Source organism: Cebus imitator, unplaced genomic scaffold (genome assembly GCF_001604975.1).
Source record: "Cebus imitator isolate Cc_AM_T3 unplaced genomic scaffold, Cebus_imitator-1.0 Scaffold487, whole genome shotgun sequence".
NCBI classification, from domain to species: Eukaryota; Metazoa; Chordata; class Mammalia; order Primates; family Cebidae; genus Cebus; species Cebus imitator.
The window spans coordinates 804,892-830,343 of NW_016107802.1; the positions used below are offsets into that span (position 1 = coordinate 804,892).

Consider the following 25,452-nt stretch of genomic DNA (forward strand, 5'->3'; position numbering starts at 1 on the left):
GGCCTTGGACACCACTAAGACAGTCATGGCCCAGACTCACCCTGCCCTCTGTCCTCAGCAAACCCACCTCACTCCCTTCTAGTTAGCTGACCCTTCTCCAGACACTTTTGCATGTCCACTTATCCTCTTCGACAATCTAGCCAGATTGTTTTAATCAGCCTTGTTCTTCCTTAAAAAAATGCCTGTTTGGTCAGTCCCCCTGGCGCCCTGCAGTCAGATAAACAAATCAACCTCAAACACGTAAGCAGTCAGTGAACTGCATCTCTGGGGTGAGAGAACCCCAAATTCTAGAACACAAAGCTGGCCTGCTCTTGGGGAAAATCACTCTTCACATACTTTTTACTTGTGATGAATCTTTGAAAGGAAAAATTCCCAAGAGACCAATTCATTTCTTGATAATTCACCCAATTATATGAATTTGAAGCCTCCTAAGCGTAATATAATCACTTAGCAGCTGGAAAAATCAAGTTGTGAAGTAGATTCTTGAACTTTAAATATTTGACCATGTCAGAGTAGAGTGGTTTTAACACTATTAAAAGTTTCATTGTTTTTTTGTTTGTTTTTGTTTTTGTTTTTTTTTGAGATGAACTCTCGCTCTCTTGCCTAGGTTGGAGTCCAGTGGCGTGATCTCAGCTCACTGCGACCTCTGCTTCCCGGGTTCGAGCCATTCTTGTGCCCCAGCCTCCTGAGTAGCTGGAACTGCAGGCATGTACCACCATGCCTGGCTAATTTTTGTACTTTTAGTAAAGAAGGGGTTTCTCCATGTTGGCCATGCTGGCCTCGAACTCCTGACCTCAGGTGATCTGCCATCCTCGGCCTCCCAAAGTGTTGGCGTTACAGGCGTGAGCCACTGTGCCCAGCCTGGTTTTGAACTCAAAGCTGTTTTGCAATTGTACTTTTTAATTGAAAGCACATTCTCTCCAGTTTTGTGTTTTATTGGCCGTAATTGTCTGTTCCTGGCACTTGGGCACATGTAGAAGACAATGATGATCAAAAGTCACGTGGATAAAACAGCGGCTTTGCAGTTTCAAGCCTCTTCTGAGTCTTCAAGAACATCTGAGTTACATTCGCCATTCACTGTGAGAAGCTCCTCTTTTTTTCTACTTCTTTCTTTCTTTTTTTGCTTCCTTATTTCTGTAATACCTTGCACCTCTTATGCAGGAGCCCTGTGAATATCTGCTTTTGAGCATCACATATTGTGACTGAGAATTATGAGATAGGTTTTCGTAAGTTTTAAGAATAATAATCTTGCTCTGTCATCTAGGCTGGAGTGCAGGGGAACAATTATAGTTCACTTCAGCCTTCACTTCCTGGGCTCAAGCAATCCTCCTGCCGCAGCCTCCTGAGTAGCTAGGACTACTGACACCTGTTCACTATACCCAGCTAATTAAGTTTCTTTTTCTGTAGAGACAAGGTCTTACTATGTTGCCCAGGCTGGTCTCAAACTTCTGGCTTCAAGGGATCCTTCTGCCTCTCACAGTGCTGGGATTATAGGTGTGAGCCACTGTGTCCAGCCTGGTTTTCATATTTACGTATGCTTTATGTCTGTGTGTGTGCATCTGTATCTATATATCTATTCATATATCTATCTCCAGACGGGTTCCTTTGGGCAAATTATTAACTTCTCTCTGCCTTCCTTTCCTCATCTGTAAAATGGAAATAATAGAATCTGCACCACAGGTCATTTGAGAAGATTAAGTGGGTCAACAGTACATTTTGAACAGTGCTTAACATACAGTAAGCTTTCAATACATGTTAGATATGAAATTTATAACAGATACTCTATAATATGTTGCCTTTTGTAAACTATCCAAGGTGATTATAGAGAAAGCTGTTAGCTAAAAATGTTAAGTACAACTTAGGGGTCAACGAGTGTCTGCAGAAATACTATCTGTGATACTAAGCGAGGGCCATCCATCCAGGCAGAATGGCAGAGGAGGGAGAAGGCAGGTGGGGAGGTCCCATGACCAGACGGTGAGGACAGAAACCCCACCCTGTGTGGAAGTCCCAACAGCTGGGAGCAATGTTCCGGGTCTCTAGCTGTCCCTTCTTACAGCAAGACGACGCCCAGCTAAGATGGTCAAACGAGAAAGCGGAGTGCCCCACGAGGAAGTGGCCTCAGGTCCTCTCCTGCTTGCTTCACCCTCAAGCACACAGCGCGGCCTCTTCCCTCGCCTCACCGAAGCCTGGCTGCCCTTTCTCTTCCTTCTCTCCCTTCCTTATCTCCTGTACACACCTGGGAGAAGGGAAATCTTTGAAGAGCTTTCCGCCTTCACCTTTGTTTTTTGGTTCATCTCTTAATGATCTCAGGAGAAAATGAAAGGAGAAAGTGACAGAACCTCAAGATTTAAAAAATGTAAACCCAAGATGTATCTGGGAATCACAAACCCCAATGCCTACAGGGCACGGGCCACAGGGTGGGGGGGCACCAATGAGAGGGAGTAGGCTACCAGCTGTGGTAGAGTCTAGGAGAGCAATGCGTGTCTGCTAGGCTAATGTTTTTAGCTGGTTTTGTTTGGTTTTGGGTCAGGGTCTTGCTCTGTCGCACAGCCTGCAGTACAGTTGCGTGATCACAGCTCTTTGCAGCCTCGACCTCCTGGGTTCACATGACCCTCCTGACTCAGCCTTCCAAGTAGCTGGGACTGCAGGAGCATGCCACCTTGCCAGGCTAATTTTTGTGTTTTTGCAGAGATGAGATTTTGCCATGTTGCCCAGGCTGGTGTCAAACCCCTGGGCTCAAGCAATCCTCCCGTCTCGGACTCCCAAAGTGTTGGGATTACAGACGTGAGGCACTGGACCAGCATATTTTTAGTTTTTGAAGAGACTTTGAAATTATAGGTCCCTGTGTAAGATCTCCCAGTTTATAAATAATGATTATGATTTTAGAAAAGAATATAAAATCCGGCCAGGCACAGTGGTTCATGCCTGTAATCCCAGCAGTTTGGGAAACTGAGGTGGGTGGATCACTTGAGGTCAGGAATCCAATACTAGCCTGCCCAACAGGGTGAAACCCCATCTCTACTAAAAATATAAAAATTAGCCAGGTCTGGTGGTGCATGCATGCCTGTAATTCTAGCTAGTCAGGAGGCTGAGCGAGGAGAGGCGGAGGTTGCAGTGAGCCAGGAGATCGCACCACTGCACTGCCAGGGTGATAGACTCTGCCTCAAAAAAAAAGGAAAAAGAAAGAAAAAGAAAAAAATCAAAATCTCATGCAAATCAAAGTCCAGCCATAGCCTTTGCCACATCTAGGCCACAGCAATCTTCTTTTAGCCCAGGCAACTATTAGAAGTGTTTCTATTCCCCTACCGTGTTAGCAAATCAGAAATATTTAATTTACTTGAAATGAATTTGGTTCATGAATTTCATTTTATTTTATTTTCTTATTTATTTATTTTTCACTCTGTCACTCAGGCTGGAGTGCAGTGCCACAATCTCGGCTCACTGCGACCTCCGCGTCCGCCTCCTGGGTTCAAATGACTTTCCTGCCTCAGCCTCTGCGTAGCTGGGACTACAGGAGCACGCCAACACGTCCAGCTAGTTTTTGTATTTTTAGGAGAAGAGAGACAAGGTTTCACCATGTTGGCAGGCTGGTCTCAAACTCCGGACCTCAAGTGATCCACCTGCCTCGGCCTCCCAAAGTACTGGGATTTCAGTCGTGAACCACCATGCCCAGCCTATTTTTTTAAATTGACAAATAATTATTTATTAGTTATTTCAAGAGTCCTTGACCTAAAATGCTAAGAATAAATGTCTATAAGGTATAACATTTTATAGATGTTATAATTTTTTAAATGTAAGAATTTATAGGCTTTTAAGTTGAAACATAAGCTATTAATGAATCTAAAACTATTTTTTAATGAATCTAAAACTATTTTATTTATTTCTCTGAAGTTAGAGTCATTTATCTTTTTTCCCCAAATTATATCTTTAGCTGTTATAAAGTGTTTTTTTTTTTTTAAAAACCACCCAAGACATCTGTTTTAAATAAATAAAATAAATAGTCTCCTAAAATGAAACTGTTTCCAAAATACAAAACCAATAATGGAGTTTATCTTTTTAATTTAGTTTAATTAAAATAACTTTTTTTAAGAGACAGGGTCTTGCTATGTTACCTAGATTGGTCTCAAACTCCTGGGCTGAAGAGATCCTCCTATCTCAGCCTCCCAAAAAGTGTTGGGATTACAGGCATGAGCCCCCGCAGCTGGCTCCAATAACAGATTTAGAATTTGGATCCTGGTAGACGAGGGTGGCTCAGCTAGGGAAGACTGTTAGACCTAAAGATGTTTCATCTACTTCAGAAACTCTCTCTACACACTCTCCCAAAAGCACTACACAAATTCTGTTTACAGATGCAAAATAAATATAAAAACAAAAGATGTGCTTTATATCTTGTGACTTAATTGAAATGTCCTTGAAAGGAGAAAATGTGCCATTCTAAACCCTTCCTCCTTCTTTCTGGTTGGAATGCAGACATAATGACTGGAGCCCCAGCAGTAACACTGGTCTATGAGGACTCTTGAAAATGGAAGCCACAAGCCATCCATAGAGTAGGAACAAGATGGAAAGAAGGTGAGTCTCTGACACCAGGAGGACCAAACCAGCCTGGGCTGTTTTTCTTAGAATTTACTGAATGTGAAGGAGAACATCTATGTTGTTCATCACTATTTCTGGTTTTTCTCTAACAACTAATTTTTTTTTTTTTAAGAGACCAAGTCTCCCTATGTTTCCCAGGCTGGTCTTGAACTCCTAGGCTCAAGGGATTCTCCTCATTTTGGCCTCCCAACTTGCTGGGATTACAGGCATGAGCCACCACGCCAGGCCCTGACAACTAACTTTTCTCCTGACAATAAGTCTAAAAGGAGAAACTACATTTCCAATAGGCTTGGGGTTTTTTCCCTTGTAGATTTCTTTTGTATTAGCTATAATGTTTTTGTTTTCCTGATGGAAGGAAAAACATAGAGTATATTATTTATTTTCATCAATTTTTTTTTTTTTTTTTTTTTTTTTTTTTTTTTTTTTTTTTTTTTTTTTTTTTTTTTTTGAGACGGAGTTTCGCTCTTGTTACGCAGGCTGGAGTGCAATGGCGCGCGATCTTGGCTCACCGCAACCTCCGTCTCCTGGGTTCAGGCAATTCTCCTGCCTCAGCCTCCTGAGTAGCTGGGATTACAGGCACGTGCCACCATGCCCAGCTAATTTTTTGTAGCTTTAGTAGAGACGGGGTTTCACCATGTTGACCAGGATGGTCTCGATCTCTTGACCTTGTGATCCACCCACCTCGGCCTCCAAAGTGCTGGGATTACAGGCGTGAGCCACTGCGCCCGGCCGATATTCATCAATTTTAACATACTAGTAAGCCTATCCCCACATCCTCATTACATTTTTGTGATTTAAAATAAATTTTATTATGTTACATTGATATAGAACATATAGTGATGTTATATTTTTAAAGAGAAAGAAGCTTATTATTATAAGAAACTTAATCAAATTTATTACATAATAGAAAGAACATTCATAAAGTTACAAGTATACAAGATTATTCTAAGAATTCTATCATTAAAAGCATATTCATATTGGTCATTTCTTCATTTAACCTGGTGAGTCCAATTTTAAAGAGAAATCCTGGCTAGTCATGTTATCTACCTGGCCTAATTGATAAATTTTTATGATTTAGGTCTTTGAGGCAATGGCTGGTTCTATTAGTAGTCTTTAACCTTCCATTTCCAGAGGAGATCTCAGTGGCTTTTGAAAAACACTATCTTATTGGCTGGGTATATTTGCTTAACCATCTGTACTCCGTAACTTATTGATGCTGATACATAAAGTCCTCCTGACTTGTTCATCATTTCTGTAGAGTGCTTATCTCCAGGTTTTCTGAAGCAGGTAAAAACTCATACTTATGAGCTACATAATTTGCAAGGCCCAGTGCAGAATGAAAATATGAGGTCTCTTGTTCAAAACTCCTAAGAATTTCAGCGTGGTAACAGCAGAGCATCAAACCAAGTTCAGGGCCCTGCTAAGCAATGAAACCCTATGTTATAGCCCAGGTCACATGTGCCCATCAATCCAGCCTTGGGTAGGCCCTAAATTGAATCAGCTCCCACACCAATCAACCGACAGAAGAAGATACATGCCATTTCTAAGTGTATTATTTACCTCAGTCTCTGCTATGCTTTTACACACAAAGTTCAGCGTTTAATCCAAATTGTAAGAGATCCCAAAAAGCAAGATCAAACAAAACAACAGTCAACAGAACCAGACAGAGAGATGGTGCAGATGCTCAAACTAGCAGAGGTTTTAACTGATTAATGTGTTAAAGAGTCTAGCGAAAAGGTAGACAACCCATGACAAAGAATTTGATCAGAGAGATGGAAACTCTAAAAAAAGAGTTAAATGAAACATGAGCAATGAAAATGATTGTTATAGACTGACTAGTATAACCCAAAACTTACATATTGAAGCCTAGTCCTCAATGTCACTGTATTTGGAAATAGAGCTTATCTTAGCATACTAATACAATCATGGTCTCAGCTTTAAAGGATTCCTTCAACAGGCTTATTCATAAAATGAATATAGCAGAAGAAAGAATTGGTGAACATGAAGAGAGATCAGTGGAAATTATCCACACTGAAACTTAAGGAGTAAAAAGAGAGGAGAAAAATCAGCTGGTGTGGTGACTCATGCCTGTAATTCAAGCACTTTGGGAGGATGAGGCGGGTGGATCACTTGTGGTCAGGAGTTCGAGAGTAGCCTAGCTAACATGGTGAACCCCATCTCTACTAAAAATCCAAAAATTAGCCAGGGGTGATGGTGCACACCTGTAATCCCAGCTACTCCAGAGGTTGAGGCAGGAGAATTGCTTGAACCCGGGAGGCGGAGGTTGCAGCGAGCTACGGTAACACCGCTGCACTCCAGCCTGGGTGACAGAACAAGACTCTGCGTCAAAACAAAACAAACAAAACAAAAACCTCAGTTTATCAAAACAGGGAAGGGCATAAGAAGAAAAGGAACAAGGAATAGATGGGTCAACCCATAGCATGATAATAGATTTCAATGTGGTCATATCAATAATTAAATTAAATATACATGGTTTAAACAGCTCCAGAAATTAGATAAATTATCAGATTGGATTTTAAAAAGCAGGACCCAACTATATTCTTGCTACGACAAACCCATTATAAATATAAAGACACAGACAGGTTAAAAGTAAAACAATGAAAAAAAGTACCATGCTAACACTAATAAAAAGAAACCCAAAATAGCTATATTAATATCAGACAAAGTGGACTTCAGGATAAAAAATATTACCAGAGATAAAGAAGGACATCACATACTAACAGGGTAAATGAATCAGGAAGACATTACAGTCTTATATGTGAATGTACTTAACAATAGAACTTCAAAACACATTAAGCAAAAACTGGTGGAACTAAAAGGAGACATTTTAAAAAATCTATAATTATGGTTGAAGTATGGTCCAACTCTCCTCTCTCAGTAATTCATAGAACAAGTAGATGAAAAAAATCAGTAAGAATATAGAAGATTGAAAACACTATCAAGACATTTCATCCAACAACAGCAGATAGAATACACATTTTTTACAAATACACATGGAACATTCACCAAGTGAGAGCCCTTTCTCAATCATTGAAAATAGATTCTATTCTGGGCCTCAATAAATATAAAAGGATTCATATCATATAAAATATATTATCAACATGACATAATTAAAATGAAAATCATTAATAGAATGGTAGCTAGAAAATTCTCAAATATTTGGAAATTCAACAAAATATTTTTGAATAATCCACAGGTCAAGGAAGAAATCACAAGGTAGAATTTTTTTTTTAACTGAATGGGATGAAAATGCATTTCTTAATTTGAGGGGTGCAGCTAAAGCAGTGCTTAGAGGGAAATTTATAGTATTAAATGCCTGTATTAGAGAAATAGAAAAATCTCAATTCAATGATCTCAGCTTTTACCTAAAGAAAGTATAAAAAGAAAAGCAAATAAAGCTGAAAGTAAGCAAAATGAAGAAAAAAATAGCAGAAGTCAATGAAATTGAAACAAAATTAATAGAGAAAATTGAGGATACAATATTTATTTTGAATCAAGCATTAAAATGCACGACCCTGTAGCCAGACTTTTTATTTATTTTTTAGTGAACACCAGTGCCACTTGCCCATCCCAGACTATTTTCTCAAATGACAAAAGATACAAATTAAAAATAAAATGAGGTAAAGAATGGATAGAAAGCTGTTTGGGGTCCAAATGGTCACTGAAAGCAGATTGGGCCATAGCCTTTCTCTCTTTTTATAGGTATAAAAGTAAAATAAGGATAAAATAAAGCACAACAAATTGCATGTTTTGAAAAGTTTGCAAATAACACAAGTATTACAGAATTTAGAAAAATATGTTAAAAAATTAATCATCTACTATACTTCTATAATGTTTTCAGCTGCTTTTTAAAAATTAATTAATTTTTTTTTTTTCCTGAGACAGAGTCTTGCTCTGTCGCTGAGGCTGGATCTCGTTCAGGCCACGTTTGCCCGAGGGAAACTCCGAGGGCTATCTCGAGCTTTCTCCCACTTTTCCTCCTTCCCGTGGGCGGGACTTGCACTCCTGGCTGCTGTTTCCAAAATGCAGCCTGACTGCCCTAGGTTTTTGGGAATCACAATTTAATGTATTCTGGGTATTACAGCCTGTCTTTCCTCCACAAATTGCAAAGCATCAAGAAGCACAGACTTGGGGCATGGACTTCACCACCCCTCTTTTCCTTTTCTCTTCCTTCACAGTGAGGGCAGAGAGTGGCGCGGGTGGGCAGGAAACCAGTTCTCCTGCATGTCCCACATTCTCCCACCTTTTCGGTTTTGCGCCTGGTGGAGTGTTCCTGGCACCCAGCAGAGCAGCACCTGGTGACTTTGTTCTCACAAGTCCACGAGTAGGTGTTGCATGAGAACAGAGCTAGCAGTCTGGAGCCTTAACGTGGGAAATCTGCCACACTGTAACACTTTACACGTCATTTTGTCCCAACAGCAATCGAGCCCCTTGTTTCTAGGTTTTCCTTAAGGAGTAGTGTTAAATATTTGTAAAATGAACACATAAAGAACCTAGAGTCCAGAGGTCCTAACAGATGGTGTTACATCCTCATCTTGAGGCACGTGGTTGGTGGTTTCCGATCACCTGTGTTCGCCCCTAGAATTCAGATTGATCTGGGCACCTCTGGGAAACCTATGGGGCAGGACCTGTGACTCTAGTTGCATTTTCGGAGGAGTGAGGCTGGGGGAGAAGAATAGGGAGTAACACAGAGGACATCCTGATACCTGTCTCAGAAATTCTTCCATGGGTCTGTGTCAAAAACTTACGGAAAGAAAAGCTGCGGGCAGAAGCCGGGGATGCAGGATTCATGAAGGATTCTGCGAGACTCTAGGACACAGTCACTTGTCTTAGTGCCCAGGTAATAAAACACAACATATAGTGGGAAGGAGGAGGGTGTTCCCCTCCCATAGATGGAGCCCAGGAAGGCTGTCTGGTCAGATGCTGAGGACTCCTAAACATATCTGAAGGAGACAGTGTGTGTGTGTATGTGTGCGTGTGTGTGCGCGCGCACGCACGCATATGGGCTATCACCAAGAGTGCAGTCTCATCTGAACCTGCAGGCTTTGAAGGATAGAGAGATAGATAGATAGATAGAGAGAGAGAGAGAGAGAGAGAGAGAGAGAGAAAGAGAGAGAGAGAGAGAGGTTATTACCAAGAACATGGTCTCATTTGAACCTGTAGACTGAAGGAGACTGTGCATGTGTGGGGTGGGGTGGCGATTATTACCAGGAGCGTGGTCTCATCTGAACCTGCAGGTTCTGAAGGAGAGAGAGAGAGAGAGAGAGAGAGTGTGTGTGTGTGTGTGTGTGTGTGTGTGTGTACGGGTTATTTACAGGTTATTACCAAGAACACGGTCTTATCCTAGTCCGCAGGCTCTGAAAGAGACTGTGTGTGCACACGGGGTTATCACCAAGAGCACAGTTTCATCTGAACTGCAGGCTGGTGAGGCCAGGAGAGATTCACTCAGGAGTCAGTCCAAAAAACAGAACCTGGCTAGGAATTCCAAACAGGTAATTTTTTATGAAAGAGTTTTATTGGGGGTTTAGTGAACATATAACAAGCTGTACGTATTCGAAGTACACAGTTTGGTAAGTTTTGGTGTAAGTACACACCCATAAAACCACAATCGAGATAATGCTCCTTTGTAATCTTCCACTGGCAGTCTTTGATCTGCTTTCTGTCACTGCAGGGTAGTTGGGATTTTCTATGAATTCGTATAAATGGAGTCAAACAGTGTATATATATATTTAAAAATGTAGTAAAAAGCAGACAACGTACAATTCACCATCATCACCATTTTCAGGTGCACAATTCTGCAGCATTCAGTACGATCAAATTGCTATGCAACCATCACTACTATCCTTCTCCAGAACTTTTTAGTCTTGCAAAACTGAAACTCCGTTCCCATCAAATGACAACTCCTCCTCTCCTTCCCCCAGCTCGTGGCAATGACCGTTCTACTTTCTGTCTCAGTGAATCTGATTACTCTGAGGAAGGAACTCAGATAAGTGCAAACATACAGTGTTTGTCCTGTTGCGTCTGGCTTATTTCACAGAGTCTAATGTCCTCTAGCTTCATCCGTGCCATAGCCTGTGTCAACATTTCCTTCCTTTGTAAGGCTCACTAATATTCCATGATGCATACGTACCATGCTTTGTTTATTCTTTCATCTGCTGATGGACACTTGGGTTGCTTCCACCTTTGGGCCATTGAGAATAACTTGGCTATAAACTCTTTGAGACCCTGTTTCCAATACTTTTGGGTGTATGCCCAGACATGGAATTGCTGGGTCATATGGTAATTCTTTTTTTTTTTTTTTCTGAGCATCTGCCATGCTGTTTTCCACAGCGGCTGCTCCATTTACAATCCCACCAGCAGTGCAGAGTTCCAATTGCCTCATATCTTTGCCAACACTTGTTATTTTCAGTTTTCTTTTTGATAACAGCCATCTTAAAGAGTGTAAGGTGGAGACTTGTAAAAAATGTCCTACTAAACAGCCTATGGTGTTAAATGTTCCTCATGCATTTTACAGGAATGTGTGTTCAGTCTTCTTTGGGTACATGGTCTATAAATTCCAATTAAGTCAAATTGGTTGATAATGTTATTTAAGTCCTCTATATTTTATCAGGTTTTCTATCTACTTGTTCTACCTGTGTCTGAGAGTGAGAGAAGCGTTTTGAAATCTTCCACGATGGTCCCAGATTTGACTATCCACTTTTGCAGTTCAGTTAGTTTTCACTTCATGTATTTCGAAGCTCCGGTGTTAAGTGCACAGCAGTCCTAACAATCCTAGCATTAGGGTTGCTATGGCCTCCTGAAGAACTGATCCTTTCGGCACTATGAAATGACCTTCTTTGTCCTTGGCTATATTCGTTACTCTCAAATGTGTTAATCTGATATTAAATAGCAGCACTCCAGCTTTCTTGTGCTAAGTGTTTTCAATCTTTTTACTTTAATTTTTTTTCTTTCTTTTTTTTATTATTGCGTTTTAGTCTTTGGGGTACATGTGAACTTTTAATTTTTTAATTTCTTAGAGTATGGATATATTTATTCTTGGTTTTAAAATCCAATCTTATGATCTTTGTCTTTTAATTGGGATGTGTACACAATTTACATTCGAAGTGGTTATTGCCGGGCATGGTGGCTCACCCCTGTAATCCAAGCGCTTTGGGAAGCTGAGGCAAGAAGATCACTTGAGGTCAGGACTTCAAGACCAGCCTGACCAACATGGTGAAACTGCATCTCTACTAAAGATACAAAACTTAGCTGGGCATGGTGGTGCATGCTTGTAGTCCCGGCTACATGGGAGGCTGAGGCAGGAGAATTGCTTGAACCTGTCATCCTTATTTATGTTTCTCTGCAATGGTTCATGTCTCTCTGGCTGCTTTTAAGATCTTCTCTTTATTACTGATTCTAGGAGTGGGGTCTGTGGCTTGGGCCTTATGAAATCAGAATCATCTCATATCTTCTGGTGGCAGTGCAGGCGTAGACAGGAGACCTACTTTGAGTCAACAAGACTGGAGAAGACATTTGCTTCTGCTCCAGGAAATTGTGATTTCCCTCTATCAGCCTGTCTGCCTTTCCAATATTGGGGACAGTGAGCTACCCTGTGATCTTACTTCTACAGATCTAAGAAGAGTTATTGACTTTCAGTTTGTTTAGGTTTTCAACCCACAGCAAATTAATTGATTATGAGGATGCACATTGGGAGCCTGCCAACGCAACCCCTCCATGAAAATCACTGGCAGGAATCCATAATTAGCTGAAGGAATACCAGTGAGTATCACGATGGGTCTGCTGTTGCATCAGGAACAGCAAGCTTCCTGGGAGCTATGCAAATTGTACACTCTTGACAGAATGCCGAATTAGAGCCTTCCATAAACTTTAGTAACATTGCTACTTTTGGTTTTTGAAAACAAAAATTCAGGGTCTCCTGAAAACTTACTTCATAAAATGCTAAAGTCACCATAAAGACTTCAGGATGATCCTTCTGGGCTGAGGACCCTTCTTTGAGAATCGTAAGATAAGCAATATTCAAATCTGTTGGTCTCAGGATCTCCTTTTTAAAAAGTTGAGGTGAAATTCACATAACACACAATGAACTGTGATAAAGCGTACAATCCAGTGGCTGTTAGTGTGTTCAACATGTTGTGCCGTTATCTCCTTTCTCTAGTTTCCAAACTTTTTCACCACCCCAGAAAAATCCCCTGGCAAACACTAATCTGCTTTCTGTCTCTAGGGACTTGCCTATTCTAGATATTTCATATAAAAAGAGTCATACGCTGGGCATGGTGGCTCACGCCTATAATCCCAGCACTTTGGGAGGCTGAGGCGGCAGATCACGAAGTCAGAAGATTGAGACCATCCTGGTCAACATGGTGAAACCCTGTCTTAAAAAAAAAAAGAGTCATACAATAGTGACCTTTTGTGTGGGGCTTCCTTCACTCAGCATAATGTTTTTGACCCTCATCGAAATGGCATCATGGATCAATAGTTCATCCCTTCCTGTGGCTAATACTTCACTGTAGGGCTATGCCATGATTTGGTTATCCATTCTTTTTTTTGGAGAGAAGAGTCCCTCTGTTGCCCAAGCTGGAGTGCGTGGCACCATCTTGGCTCCCTGCAACCTCTGCCTTCCAGGTTCAAGGGATTCTCATGTCTCAGCCTCCCAGGTAGCTGGAATTACAGATGCCCACCACCATGCCCAGTTAATTTTTTGTATTTNAGCATGTACCTGCTGTCTCAGCTACTTGGGAGGCTGAGGCAGGGGAATTGCTTGAACCCAGAAGGTGGAGGTCTCAGTGAGCCAAGATCACGCCACTGTACTCCAGCCTGGGCAACAGAGCAAGACTCCATCTCCAAATAAAACAAAAAAGTACTGTACGATCTTGGTGGATGTATTCCATTGTCATGTAGTCAAACTGCCACCACAATCACCCACCCTTCAACCCAGCCTCTGTGCTGCAGTCAGACCGCGTGGATGGCCAGTGTTACCACCTGCCTTCTAGCCAGGTAAAGCCTTCTGTGGTTCACTACTGGATGAAGAGAACCTCATCAGGAGGAATCCTGGGGATGAAGTCCAGCTCCTCAGCCTGGCCTGATGTTCCCAGACTTGGTCACTGTCCGTCCCTGTGGCAGGGCATCATTGTCAGGCTGCCCCATGCACCCAGCTGCTCAGCACTGCTTGGCTTCTCTCCAACACCTCATCCCGCCCTTGACACCTCACACCCTTCCTCATGCTCCCTCTGCCTAGAAGCCATCATCTGCCACTCTCTACCTGGCCCCAGGCGTTTCGGGCACCATCAGATCTAAAGCCTTCTTTAAACCCCCATGGAGGGGCTTCTCACTTTGTTCCTGTAACATCTCAACATTAGGGTTTCACAAATTATATTTAAAGTGAGTATATTTTCCTTCTCTTCTACTAGTCTGTAGGCACCTAAAAGAAGGACCATGTTGTATTCATCTTTGAGTCCCTGGCAGAGTGTCTGTCACTTAGAAAATGTTCTTTAAAAGGTGTTTTTTGTTTGTTTTTTGAGACAGTGTCTTGCTCTGTTGCCCAGGCTGGAGTACGGTGGCTCAATGTCAGCTCACTGCAACCTCTGCCTCCCGGGTTCAAGCAATTCTCCTGCCTCAGCCTCCCAAGTAGCTGGGATTATAGGCACGCGCCACTATGCCTGGCTACTTTTTGTATTTTTAGTAGAGACTAGTTTCACCATGTTGGTCAGGCTGGTCTCCAACTCCTGGCCTCAAGTGATCTGCCTACCTTGGCCTCCCAAAGGGCTGGAGTTATAGGCGTGAGCCACCACGCCCAGCCTTTATGCATTCATTTGTTGTTGGGTATGTGGGTGTTTCTACCTCTTGGAGAGTATGAACAATGCTGTTATAAACAGTTGTGTACAAGTTTGTGTTTAGACATATGTTTTTGTCTTTCTTGGATGTGTACCTAGGAATAGAATTGCTGGGTCATAGGACATCCATCTTTAGCTTCCTGAGGGAATGTCCATCTCTGCTTTGCCAGGTGGCTGCACCGTTTGACATCCTACCGGCCATCTGTGAGCATTCCTGTTCTTTCCCTTAGTCATCTCAGTGGGTATGAAGTGTCTCTCATTGTGGTTTTGATTTGCGTTTCTGAAATGACCAGTGATGTTGATGTGCTTGTTGGCCATTTGACAGGACCTTTGCATGTTATTTAAAACTATTAAAACTATAGAGGATCCCATACTGGGTGCTGTGGCTCATGCCTGTAATCCCAGCACTTTGAGAGGCCATGGTGGGTGGGTCACTTGAGGTCAGAAGTTCGAGACCAGCCTGACAAACATGGTCAAACCCCATCTCTACTAAAAATACAAAAATTAGCTGGCTGTGGTGGTGGGTGCCTGTAGTCCAGGTACTTGGGAGGCTGAGGCAGGAGAATTGCTTGAACCCAATAGGCAGAGATTGCAGTGAGCCGAGATCATGCCACGGCACTTCAGCCTGGGCAACAGAGTGACACTTCATCTCGAAAAAAAAAAAAATCAAAAACTATAAAGAGATTTTGGTTACGTATGTTATAGCTAGCAATACTTATCATATTTGTAACAAAAACCAAGACTTTTTAAAAAATATCATTTATTCATTTATAAACAATAGCAATAAATTGATTATATGTTAACAGCAGAGTGATGACATCACCACCACATACCACATAGCTTCTGGAAAATTCCACCATACCTTTTTGAGAGAAGGAGAGTGAAATGGCCAATAACATCTTAGTATTATCATGGAAAAGTTTTGATCATATAGACCCCTCAACACCCAAAAGGAGTAATTCAATTCTACTCAAGTAAGATTTACATATATATATATATATATATATATATATATATGTGGGTTTTTTTTTTTTTGGTCTAAGATTCAATTCAACTTAGAAAACATACACCTGAAGGGGGAGGGGGAGGGTGCACAGGTGAGTCTGTATGTGGTTGGTCATCAAAAAAACAGAAATAGCTCTTTAATCTGAATCTGGACCCTGCTGAAAACCGCCCGTTATTTTTCCTAACACTCTCCTGCCCCTTCAGAAATGAAAACTGGCTGATAGTTTCATGAATGAATAATTTCCGTCCATGTCCCTAACCGTGTGATGTTGCTGAGCTAGAATGTCGACTCAGCGCATTTGTGAGGGAGCTGTAACACCAGACATGGAACCAGGGCGCACACTGGAATCTCAGCTCCTGAAGCTGAGTTTTTCGTGGGAGTTGAAACTGGGTGGGTGTGCAGCGGGATAACACAACGGTTCTCAAAGTGTGTTCCCTGAATAGCAGCAGCAGCAGCACCTGGGAATTCTTAGAAATGCAAACCCTTTGGCTCTCTCCCAGACTGATGACTCAGAAACTCTGGAGATTGGTCCAGCAAACTGTTTTAACAAGGCCTCCAGGTGATTCTGATACGCTGAACTTTTTGGTAATGTCCGAGGACTGCTGACATGCCCTTCTTTTCTTTTTCTTCCTTAAAGATAGGGCCTTGCTCTGTTGCACATGCTGGAGTACAGTGGTGCCATCATGGCTGACTGCAGCCTCGAACTCCTGGGCTCAAGCAATCCTCCTGCTCAGCCTCCTGAGTGGCTGGAACTACAGGTGCATGCCACCACACCCAGCCAATTTTTAATTTTTTGTAGGGATGAGGTCTTGCTATGCTGCCCAGGCTGGTCTCAAACTCCTGGCCTCAAGAGATCCTCCCACCTTGGTCTCCTAGGGAGCTGGGATTACAGGCCTGAGCCACCATGCCTGGCCTGATGTGCCCTTTTCCATGGTTGCATTCTACCAGTATGACCTCCTTCCTTTCTCCCTCTTTACTTCCTACTTTCTTTCCTTCCTTCCATAAACAGTAAATGTACTGATCCCTTTTCAGTGTTCTTAGACACTTGTCAGAAAATGTACACACTGATGTTTTTGTGTTCACCTGTAAACATCAGATTAGTGCAGGCCAAATTCAGAGTATTATTCATAGCAATCCCCGAGAAACTAACTCTTAAAGAGGCCTCTTAGTCATGCACAAGTAAAACTTTGATAAGTATGATTCTCTGCCTGGGACCTCATTCATCCTTCTGTTCCTGACATTGCCTCATGGGCTTGGCGGCCCCATTTTGAAGTTACAAAGATTATTCTGCCATGGCCTGTGTTCTTTAGAAATTCAAGACTGAAGGTTCAGTAGAAGGGTGTCAGCTTAGAGAATTGAGCCAAGGGTAAAATTTCTGGGTTGCAGCCCACAATTCTTAAAGGATGTTCATTAGGCGATGTGAACGGGAGAATCAGCAGTCAGAAGCGGCTGAGAAAGGAGCCACGAGGACAATGTCTAGTCGTATGGGGTAGAGTGTGTGTGTTGTGAATTTACATTAGTGCAAGGGCTTTCCTTGGGATTTCTGAACTGGAGAGTTGGGACGAGATTAATGTAAACCTACTTTTCTCTATACTACATAGAGCGTGGAGAGGGTTCCATACCATTCAGGCTTTAATGACACATATACATGTAAATACGATGGAGAGTTCTGGTGGTTTTGCTCTTTTCTTCAATGACGGGATTGCTGTTTGGAAGTGGGTAGCGCTCGCTCTCTGATGGGACTGAGCTGGTGTAGAGATGGGGTTGCCACTGCCCCGTGTCCTGCGATGTGACTTCAGAGCTTCCAAAACCCAGGTGAGCACAGGGGATGTCTCCTGGGCAAGTGTTTAGCTCCTCTGATTTTGCTTGGTGCCTCATGACTTCTGTTGTCTGTTCTTGGCTTCTTTCCAAGAAGTTCTCGTTGTTTTGGTTTTCTAGATTGTTCTCCTACTCTTCCTCCTGTAGTGGTGTAACAAAGTCATGGTCATATGTGTAATACAGCACCAAAAAAATGTGGTCCCCATCCTAAACCAGTGCTGGTACAGCGTTCCACTTTAGACCAATTGACCTCCTAACTCGTAAACCCCCCCAGTGAACTGTCACCTTCCCACACGCTGAAATCTGACCTCAAGGCCTCTCCATCCCTCCAGAGGCCACGACTGGCTGCCCAAGTTCAGCCTCTGCTCTGTGGTTCTCACAGCATGAGAATTCCATTCATTGTGTGGCAGGTGTGAAACTGAGGGCTAACCTGAGTAGGCTTGCCACACTTAGCTTGCTTACTTTTAGTCACTTGATTCCAGGTGATTTTTAAAGTCATGTCGCTAAGTCATATATAACTAAACTTCTGCTGGCTTCCTTGTAGACGCCGTCTCTGGTGGATAGGTTGTCATTGTAAGGACTGCTTACATTCCTTTTTGGGAGCTTGGGGTCAGCTCTTGTTCAGTTCAAGCTGGCTGAGGCCACCAGCTCTCCAAGTGGGCCTGTGTGAGTGTCCACTAGGTGACCTTTTGAAGTCAGAAAACTCCACCCTTAGATCGTGCTCACAAAGCCTTTTTGTGCACGTGTCCTATGAAAGTCATAAAGCTCACATTCTCTGTGGATGTACTTTACAATTTTGTTTATTTATTCATTTTCCACCACTAAGAGTCATTCAGGCCGGGCACAGTGGCTCATGCTTGTAACCCCAGCACATTGGGAGGCCGAGGCAGGTGGATTACTTGAGGTCAGAAGTTCGAGACTGACCTGGCCAACTTAGTGAAACCCCATCTCTACTAAAAATACAAAAATTAGCCGGGCACAGCAGCATGTACCTGCTGTCTCAGCTACTTGGGAGGCTGAGGCAGGGGAATTGCTTGAACCCAGAAGGTGGAGGTCTCAGTGAGCCAAGATCACGCCACTGTACTCCAGCCTGGGCAACAGAGCAAGACTCCATCTCCAAATAAAACAAAAAAGTACTGTACGATCTTGGTGGATGTATTCCATTGTCATGTAGTCAAACTGCCACCACAATCACCCACCCTTCAACCCAGCCTCTGTGCTGCAGTCAGACCGCGTGGATGGCCAGTGTTACCACCTGCCTTCTAGCCACGTAAAGCCTTCTGTGGTTCACTACTGGATGAAGAGAACCTCATCAGGAGGAATCCTGGGGATGAAGTCCAGCTCCTCAGCCTGGCCTGATGTTCCCAGACTTGGTCACTGTCCGTCCCTGTGGCAGGGCATCATTGTCAGGCTGCCCCATGCACCCAGCTGCTCAGCACTGCTTGGCTTCTCTCCAACACCTCATCCCGCCCTTGACACCTCACACCCTTCCTCATGCTCCCTCTGCCTAGAAGCCATCATCTGCCACTCTCTACCTGGCCCCAGGCGTTTCGGGCACCATCAGATCTAAAGCCTTCTTTAAACCCCCATGGAGGGGCTTCTCACTTTGTTCCTATAACATCTCAACATTAGGGTTTCACAAATTATATTTAAAGTGAGTATATTTTCCTTCTCTTCTACTAGTCTGTAGGCACCTAAAAGAAGGACCATGTTGTATTCATCTTTGAGTCCCTGGCAGAGTGTCTGTCACTTAGAAAATGTTCTTTAAAAGGTGTTTTTTGTTTGTTTTTTGAGACAGTGTCTTGCTCTGTTGCCCAGGCTGGAGTACGGTGGCTCAATGTCAGCTCACTGCAACCTCTGCCTCCCGGGTTCAAGCAATTCTCCTGCCTCAGCCTCCCAAGTAGCTGGGATTATAGGCACGCGCCACTATGCCTGGCTACTTTTTGTGTTTTTAGTAGAGACAGGGTTTCACTATGTTGGCCAGGCTGGTCTCGAACTCCTGACCTCGTGATCTGCCTGCCTCGGCCTCCCAAAGTGCTGGGATTACAGGCGTGAGCCACTGCACCTGGCGTAAGTTTTTAAAAACTATGTAGCAGACTATAGCTGTGGAACAGGAATATTAAACAGCAACTAACTGTGCTAAATGATTTGCATACGTTAAAGCGCTCAGTTTCTAGCCAGCACTGTGCTGTGGAACTTGCTGAGATGATGGAAGTCTTTTGTAGTTGTGCTGTCCAATAATATAGACACCTGTGGCTAGGGAACTCTTGAAATGTGGCTAGCGCAACTGAGAAACTGAATTCCTAATTGTATTTAATTTATTTAAGTTTAAACACACAAGTATCCACAGGTGGCTAGTGGCTACTGGATTGAACAATACGGTCTTAGCCTTTTCCCAGTCCTTAGTTGGCTCATGGGAATCTCTCATTTCTCCCTACTTTGCACAGAGGTCCCATAGCACAAGGCTCCACGCAGAGGTGTGCTGGTGATGTTTAACAAGCAGCTCTCTGAGGATGGTTGCCTATCTGTCATGGTGTAAATCTTCCCTCCACACTCAGCTTGCCGCTGGCAATGTGACATCCCTGAACACGTGGTTGGGAAGTGATGTACAGTAGCCACCACCATACGGTATTTCCACCATGCAGACACAATATATGTGAACTGCCCCGGGAACAAAGACAGCAGTAAAATGTAGCAAATAATCAGGAAGCGATTCATTGTAAGTGATTCTTGCTCTTGTATTTAATATAGTTTATTGAACTGTAAATTTGAATACTTTATGTATTTATTTATTTGAGACAGCATCTCAATCTGTCACCCAGGCTGAGGTGCACTGCAACCCTGAACTCCAGGACTCAAGGGGTTCTCCCACCTCACCCTTCCCAGTGGCTGGCACTACAGGTATGTGCCATCACGCCTAGCTAATTTTAAAATGTTTTTATAGGCTGGTGTGGTGGCTCAGGCCTGTAATTCCAGTACTTTGGGAGGCCGAGACAAGAGGGTCACCTGAGGTTGGGAGTTCAAGACCGGCCTGACCAACATGAAGAAACCCCATCTCTACTAAAAATACAAAAAATTAGCCAGGGGTGCTGGCGCATGCCTGTAATCCCAGCTACTCAGGAGGCTGAGGCAGGAGAATCGCTTGAACCTGGGGAAGTGGAGGTTGTGGTGAGCCAAGATCACACCATTGCACTCTAGCCTAGGCAACAAGAGTGAAACTCTGTCTCAAAATAAGATAAATAAAAATACAATAAAATAAAATGTTTTTGTAGAGACAAGGTCTGCTTTGTTGCCCGGGCTGGTCTCCAGCGAGCCTCTCACCTTGGTGTCTCAAAGTACAGGAGTTACAGGCAGGAGCCGCTGCTCCCACCCTAAATACTTTAACTTTACGTAATGGCTAGGCTTAAAAGCCAGTTTGCAGAAGTCTTGAAAATGTGACCACTGGCTCTCACAAGCCACTGTGAGCCTTCTGTGGCACATCACGGGTTCCTGGTCATTGCTCAAAACAAACGAAATATTTCCCCAAACAAAACTCTCTTTGGCTAGGCTCTGTTGCCACAAGAGGGCGCCATGAGTTGATATCAGATTCTAGGAAGCATTTTGGACAAATTCTGACTAGAAGGGTCATTTCAAGATGTATGTTTGAGTCTGTCCAAAGATTGTAATTCTGGGAGTCCTTGGGGGAACTCATATGGTTTCACACCATTCTGTTTCACAGCATAAACACGGATCCATTCCTACTGCCAAATAGCTTTGTCCTCTGGGCCTGAATGTGTTTGGTCTTCAAACTAGCAAATGAAAAAAATCCTGCTAGGTGTTAAGGCTTGTCACGTGTTCAGGGTGAGGAAGGAGAGGATTTGAGTACTGAGTATTCCTTCAACATGTCAGGCACGTTACATGCTTCTCCTGTAATCCTAAAATGACACCTTAGGAACCAGCTGACACCTTAGAGAAATTGGTAGACTGTCAGTTATGTGACTCATGCCTGCTACGGTAACCCTGTGGGGAGGGGGCTTATCATTTGTATTGCAATCATTTATATATTTAAATTCCCATGAGGAAAATTAGGAGTATGTCATGGGCCCGATGACTCATCTAAGAAGGGAAGCAATCCTTTATTTTTCCCTCTGGCTGGGCCAAGAGCTTCAGTTTTGGGGGAATGGATCTATATTTTCTCAGGGTCTTACTGTAGAGTTTGTATGAGGGTTGGCCAGAATGTATGCTGGCAGGGGTCAGGGAGACCCTGGATAATCAAGAGATACACTGAGTTTCTAGAGTTTACTTTTTCTTTTCTGTTTCTTCCTTTGCCACTCCCTGAACTGCTGCAGGTGATTAGGGAGAGCACGGGGAGGGGCGGGGCTGGGCGCAGGACTTGGATCTGACCCCGTGCTGTCTTGGTGATGCCGGACTTACTGTCTCTGCCGCCAGGTGAGCCCACTCAGGAGGAGGACGCTGATCAGCAGGAAAACACAGCCGGCCACTGTCAACAGAGAGAGGGAGTTCAGCGAAGGGCCCTGAGCTTGGCGTGAGGAGGAGCAGCAGGAGCCAGGGCTACAGGGCGGGCTGAGGACATCCCCAAAGAGCAAGGCGGAGGCTGCAGCCTCTCTTCTCTGTCTCAGGAGGTAGGTCCCTCCTCCTGGGATGTCTTAGGAGGCTTGAGGAACAGGGTGGGGAGGACAGGGTGAGGGTGGAGGGAGCTTTCCCTCTGGAGGCAACCTTCTCCCACACAAGCCCTTCGGAAAGGCTCAGAGGCCAGGCCTCATTTCAGGACACACAGAGCGCCTGGTAAAAGAAACATTGAACTGTGAAGATGAAAAGAAGCACATTAACATCTCTTGACAGGGTTCAGGTTTTCCAGACGGTGCTCTGCTGAGGTTTTGGAGGTTCTTGGAGGAAAAACCCGCTAAGGTTTTCCCAGGCAGATGCAGCCTCAGAGTCTGTTTTTCCCTCCTACCAGGCAGTGACTGCTGTGTTTCTGGAAGCCTGTCCTCTCTGCCTGACTACACAGCTCCTTCCTTCCACTCTTGACCCCTGGCAGAGGCCTGGGGTACAGCCCTTCCAGATCAGCTTGAGAGAAACTGATGGGGCTGACCTGAGACTTCATTCATAGCATCCTGTAACTGGTTCATGGGATTCTGAGTTATGTCGGTATCTGGATTAGCCCTTTTTTTTTTTTTTGAGACGGAGTTTTGCTCTTGTTACCCAGGCTGGAGTGCAATGGCGCAATCTCGGCTCACCGCAACCTCCGTCTCCTGGGTTCAGGCAATTCTCCTGCCTCAGCCTCCTGAGTCACTGGGATTACAGGCACGCGCCACCATGCCCAGCTAATTTTTTGTATTTTTAGTAGAGACGGGGTTTCACCATGTTGACCAGGATGGTCTCGATCTCTTGACCTCGTGATCCACCCGCCTCGGCCTCCCAAAGTGCTGGGATTACAGGCTTGAGCCACCGCGCCCGGCCTTGGATCAGTCTTTTACTCACACATTTTGCAGTGTAAGGAAGGGGTCCTTTCAACCAACCAACCAACCTACCTACCAATCAACTTACCAACTAACCAACCTACTAACCTACCAACCAACTAACCAACCTGCCAATCTACCAACCTACCAGCCAACCAACTAACCTACCAACATACAAACCAACCTGCCAACCAACTAACCTACTAACCTACCAACCTATGAACCAACCTGCCAATCAACTAACCAACCTATCTACCAACCTACCAACCAGTCAACCTGTCCACATCTCGGCCTGGGTGGACATTTTGTCCACAAAGCAAGTGCCCACTCACCTGCTAGCTGGTACCCCGTTGTAAGTATGAACGTCTCCATGGTTGCAGCCACTTCTGTCTGTATCTGAAAATCTGTGAAAAGGAGATAAAGAGAGACACTCCTGCTATGATGACTTTAGGATGGCACGAGGCTAAAGGAAGTCAGGGCTTCTCTGTGGATGAGAAGCTCAAAGGCTGGGTGGAGACACATGGTGGTGGTGAGGGCAGGGGTTCCATCTCTGCCTGGGGACCGTGCTTGGTCCTGGTCCTGGATTCCCTCTTTCTGACACTTGCTTTGGGGCCTGCAGTCGCTGAGGTCCTGTCCCTGCTCAGAGGGAGAGGAGGCTGCTGCAGGTTTCTCCCCTACAGGTCACCTCTGCCCATCTCCCTGAGCCTGCCTCCTGGCCACCCTGTCCTCTGGACTAGGCCTCTGTGGTCCAGCCTTTGTCTTCTTGAAAACTCTCCCGCACCTGTCGTTGTGATGAGGCAGGAACTCTCACTCTCAAGAAGGCTGTCGGGGCTTGCCTGAGGCTCCTCTTCGCCTGGGGGAGAGAGTGAGTGATGCTGCGGGAGCTGAAGATGAGTCAGGGCCTCAGTCCCACCCCACCCGAGGCAGCCGGCCCCAGGTACACCCGAGGAGGCAGGAATCCTGGTGTGGGCACCCTGCCAGGGGATGCCACCCCAGATGGTTCCACTCCAGGGCACTGGGAAGCGGTGAAGTGGCCTCAGCAGAGCAGGTGAGGCTGAATTCCAATTTTGACCCTGGCTGTCCCCAAAACTCTGAGCAATGCTTTCTCCCCAGCCTCCCTATTCAGCCCTGGCTTCCATCCGTGACTTGGAAACAGGTCATAATAACACGAATGCCAGCGAGCCGTTGGATGGAGCAGATGTGCGAAGGACAGCTGCTTACGTGCCAGACCCTCCCCTCCTCCGGGGGGTCGGCAACCCTGGCTCTGCCCTGCTGCTCAGCCTCTTCTAAGGAAGCAACAGGCATTCCCTGGCTATTAGGGTGGCCCAGGGAGGCAGCTGAGGGAACAAAACAGACTCCCCAGAGAAACCAAGAGAAAGACGTGGAGTATGAGAAGTACAGTGAGCAAGAAAACCAGGAATACTTGAATGTAAAGTCATTTTTTTCTTTTGAGACAGTGTCGTGGTTATAATGACTGAAACAATAGGAGATAAAGAGAAAACTATTAATTCTTTTTTCAGATGGAGTCTTGCTCTGTTGCCCAGGCTATAGTGCAGTGGTGCTGTCTCGGCTCACTGCAACCTCCACCTCCCAGATTCAAGCGATTCTCCTGCCTCAGCCTCCTGAGTAGCTGGGATTATAGGCACCCAACACCACGCTCAGCTAAGTTTTGTATTTTTGGTAGAGACAAAGTTTCACCATATTGGCTAGGCTGGTCTCAAACTCCCGACCTGAAGTGATTCACCTGCCTTGGCTTCCGAAACTGCTGGGATTACAGGAGTGAGCCACCGTGCTCGGCCTGTGTGTAAGTCACTTTTGATTGTCTTGATACTAAGATTTCAGAAGGAAGATAGCAGCAGACCTGACATGGGTGGGCTGAGTGTTTGCATGTGTGTGTGTGCATGCACATGTGCACTCTCTTCATGATTGTCTATCTAAGCTCAGCCGCGGATGGCATGGGGAAGGAGCATGCTGACCGCGGGGCACTGTTCAAATCACGCCTTTACACAGCCACCAGTAAGAGGAAAAACACGTGTGTGGGGCACTGGACGTGCCCTTGGAGCCAGAAGAGGTCTTGGTGGCTCAGGGAGTAGTGGACTCAGGAGCAACTGTGAGGCAGCACCTAGGGTGCTTGGGAGAGACCTTTAGACCTTTCCTTCTCTTCTGTCTACACCTTTCTCCCCACACAGGGCACAGGGGGACCTTAATTGAAGGAGCCCTTGGGGTCTATCTGGTCCATTTAATTTTTTTTTTTTCAGAATGAGAAAAAAATGGAAGTCCTGGGATATCAAGGGGCTTATTCAAAGACACACAGCAGGAGAGGTCAGGGCTCTTGCCCTGGTCAGCCTGATGGAGAAAAGCAATGTTGTGGACCCCAGACGGGAGCTGCCTTACCTGGAAACTGGCTGGGCTCTGTTTGCTTTGTGCACACGAGCTGGGGCTGGGTCCACCTTGTCTTTCCGTGGGTCATTTTGCAGATGCTCTCGGCAGGACCTCTGTGTAGAGCCCTGTATCCCTGGATGCACTGGTAGTGAACCGTCTGCCCCACCACAAAATGATATATTCTTTCTGTGCCTTCGTTTTCCCACTGCGGAGGCTCCCTGCAGTGACCTGGAAGAGGGAAAGAACGCTCTGAAGGCAAGTTGGAGACAGCGCGGAGTCCAGGCTGCCTCTTGCTAGGGACTGGCCCTTTGTTCTCACTCTTTTTTTTTTTTTTTTTTTTTTT

The 25,452-nt window shown here is 44.6% G+C and overlaps 1 protein-coding gene across 1 annotated transcript in view; it reads right to left on the reverse strand.

Annotated features, from left to right (window-relative positions):
* Positions 1 to 16,843: 16,843 nt before the first annotated feature.
* IL2RA (interleukin 2 receptor subunit alpha) overlaps positions 16,844 to 25,452 on the reverse strand; it is a 51,962-nt gene continuing 43,353 nt past the window's right edge. The window contains exons 4-8 of the mRNA XM_017513192.2: positions 25,122 to 25,337; positions 23,509 to 23,580; positions 23,060 to 23,131; positions 21,682 to 21,748; positions 16,844 to 17,409 (exon numbers count right to left, since the gene is read on the reverse strand). Coding sequence (XP_017368681.1) covers positions 17,385 to 17,409; positions 21,682 to 21,748; positions 23,060 to 23,131; positions 23,509 to 23,580; positions 25,122 to 25,337 — 452 coding nt within the window. The 3' untranslated portion in view covers positions 16,844 to 17,384. The remainder of the gene's footprint in view (positions 17,410 to 21,681; positions 21,749 to 23,059; positions 23,132 to 23,508; positions 23,581 to 25,121; positions 25,338 to 25,452) is intronic.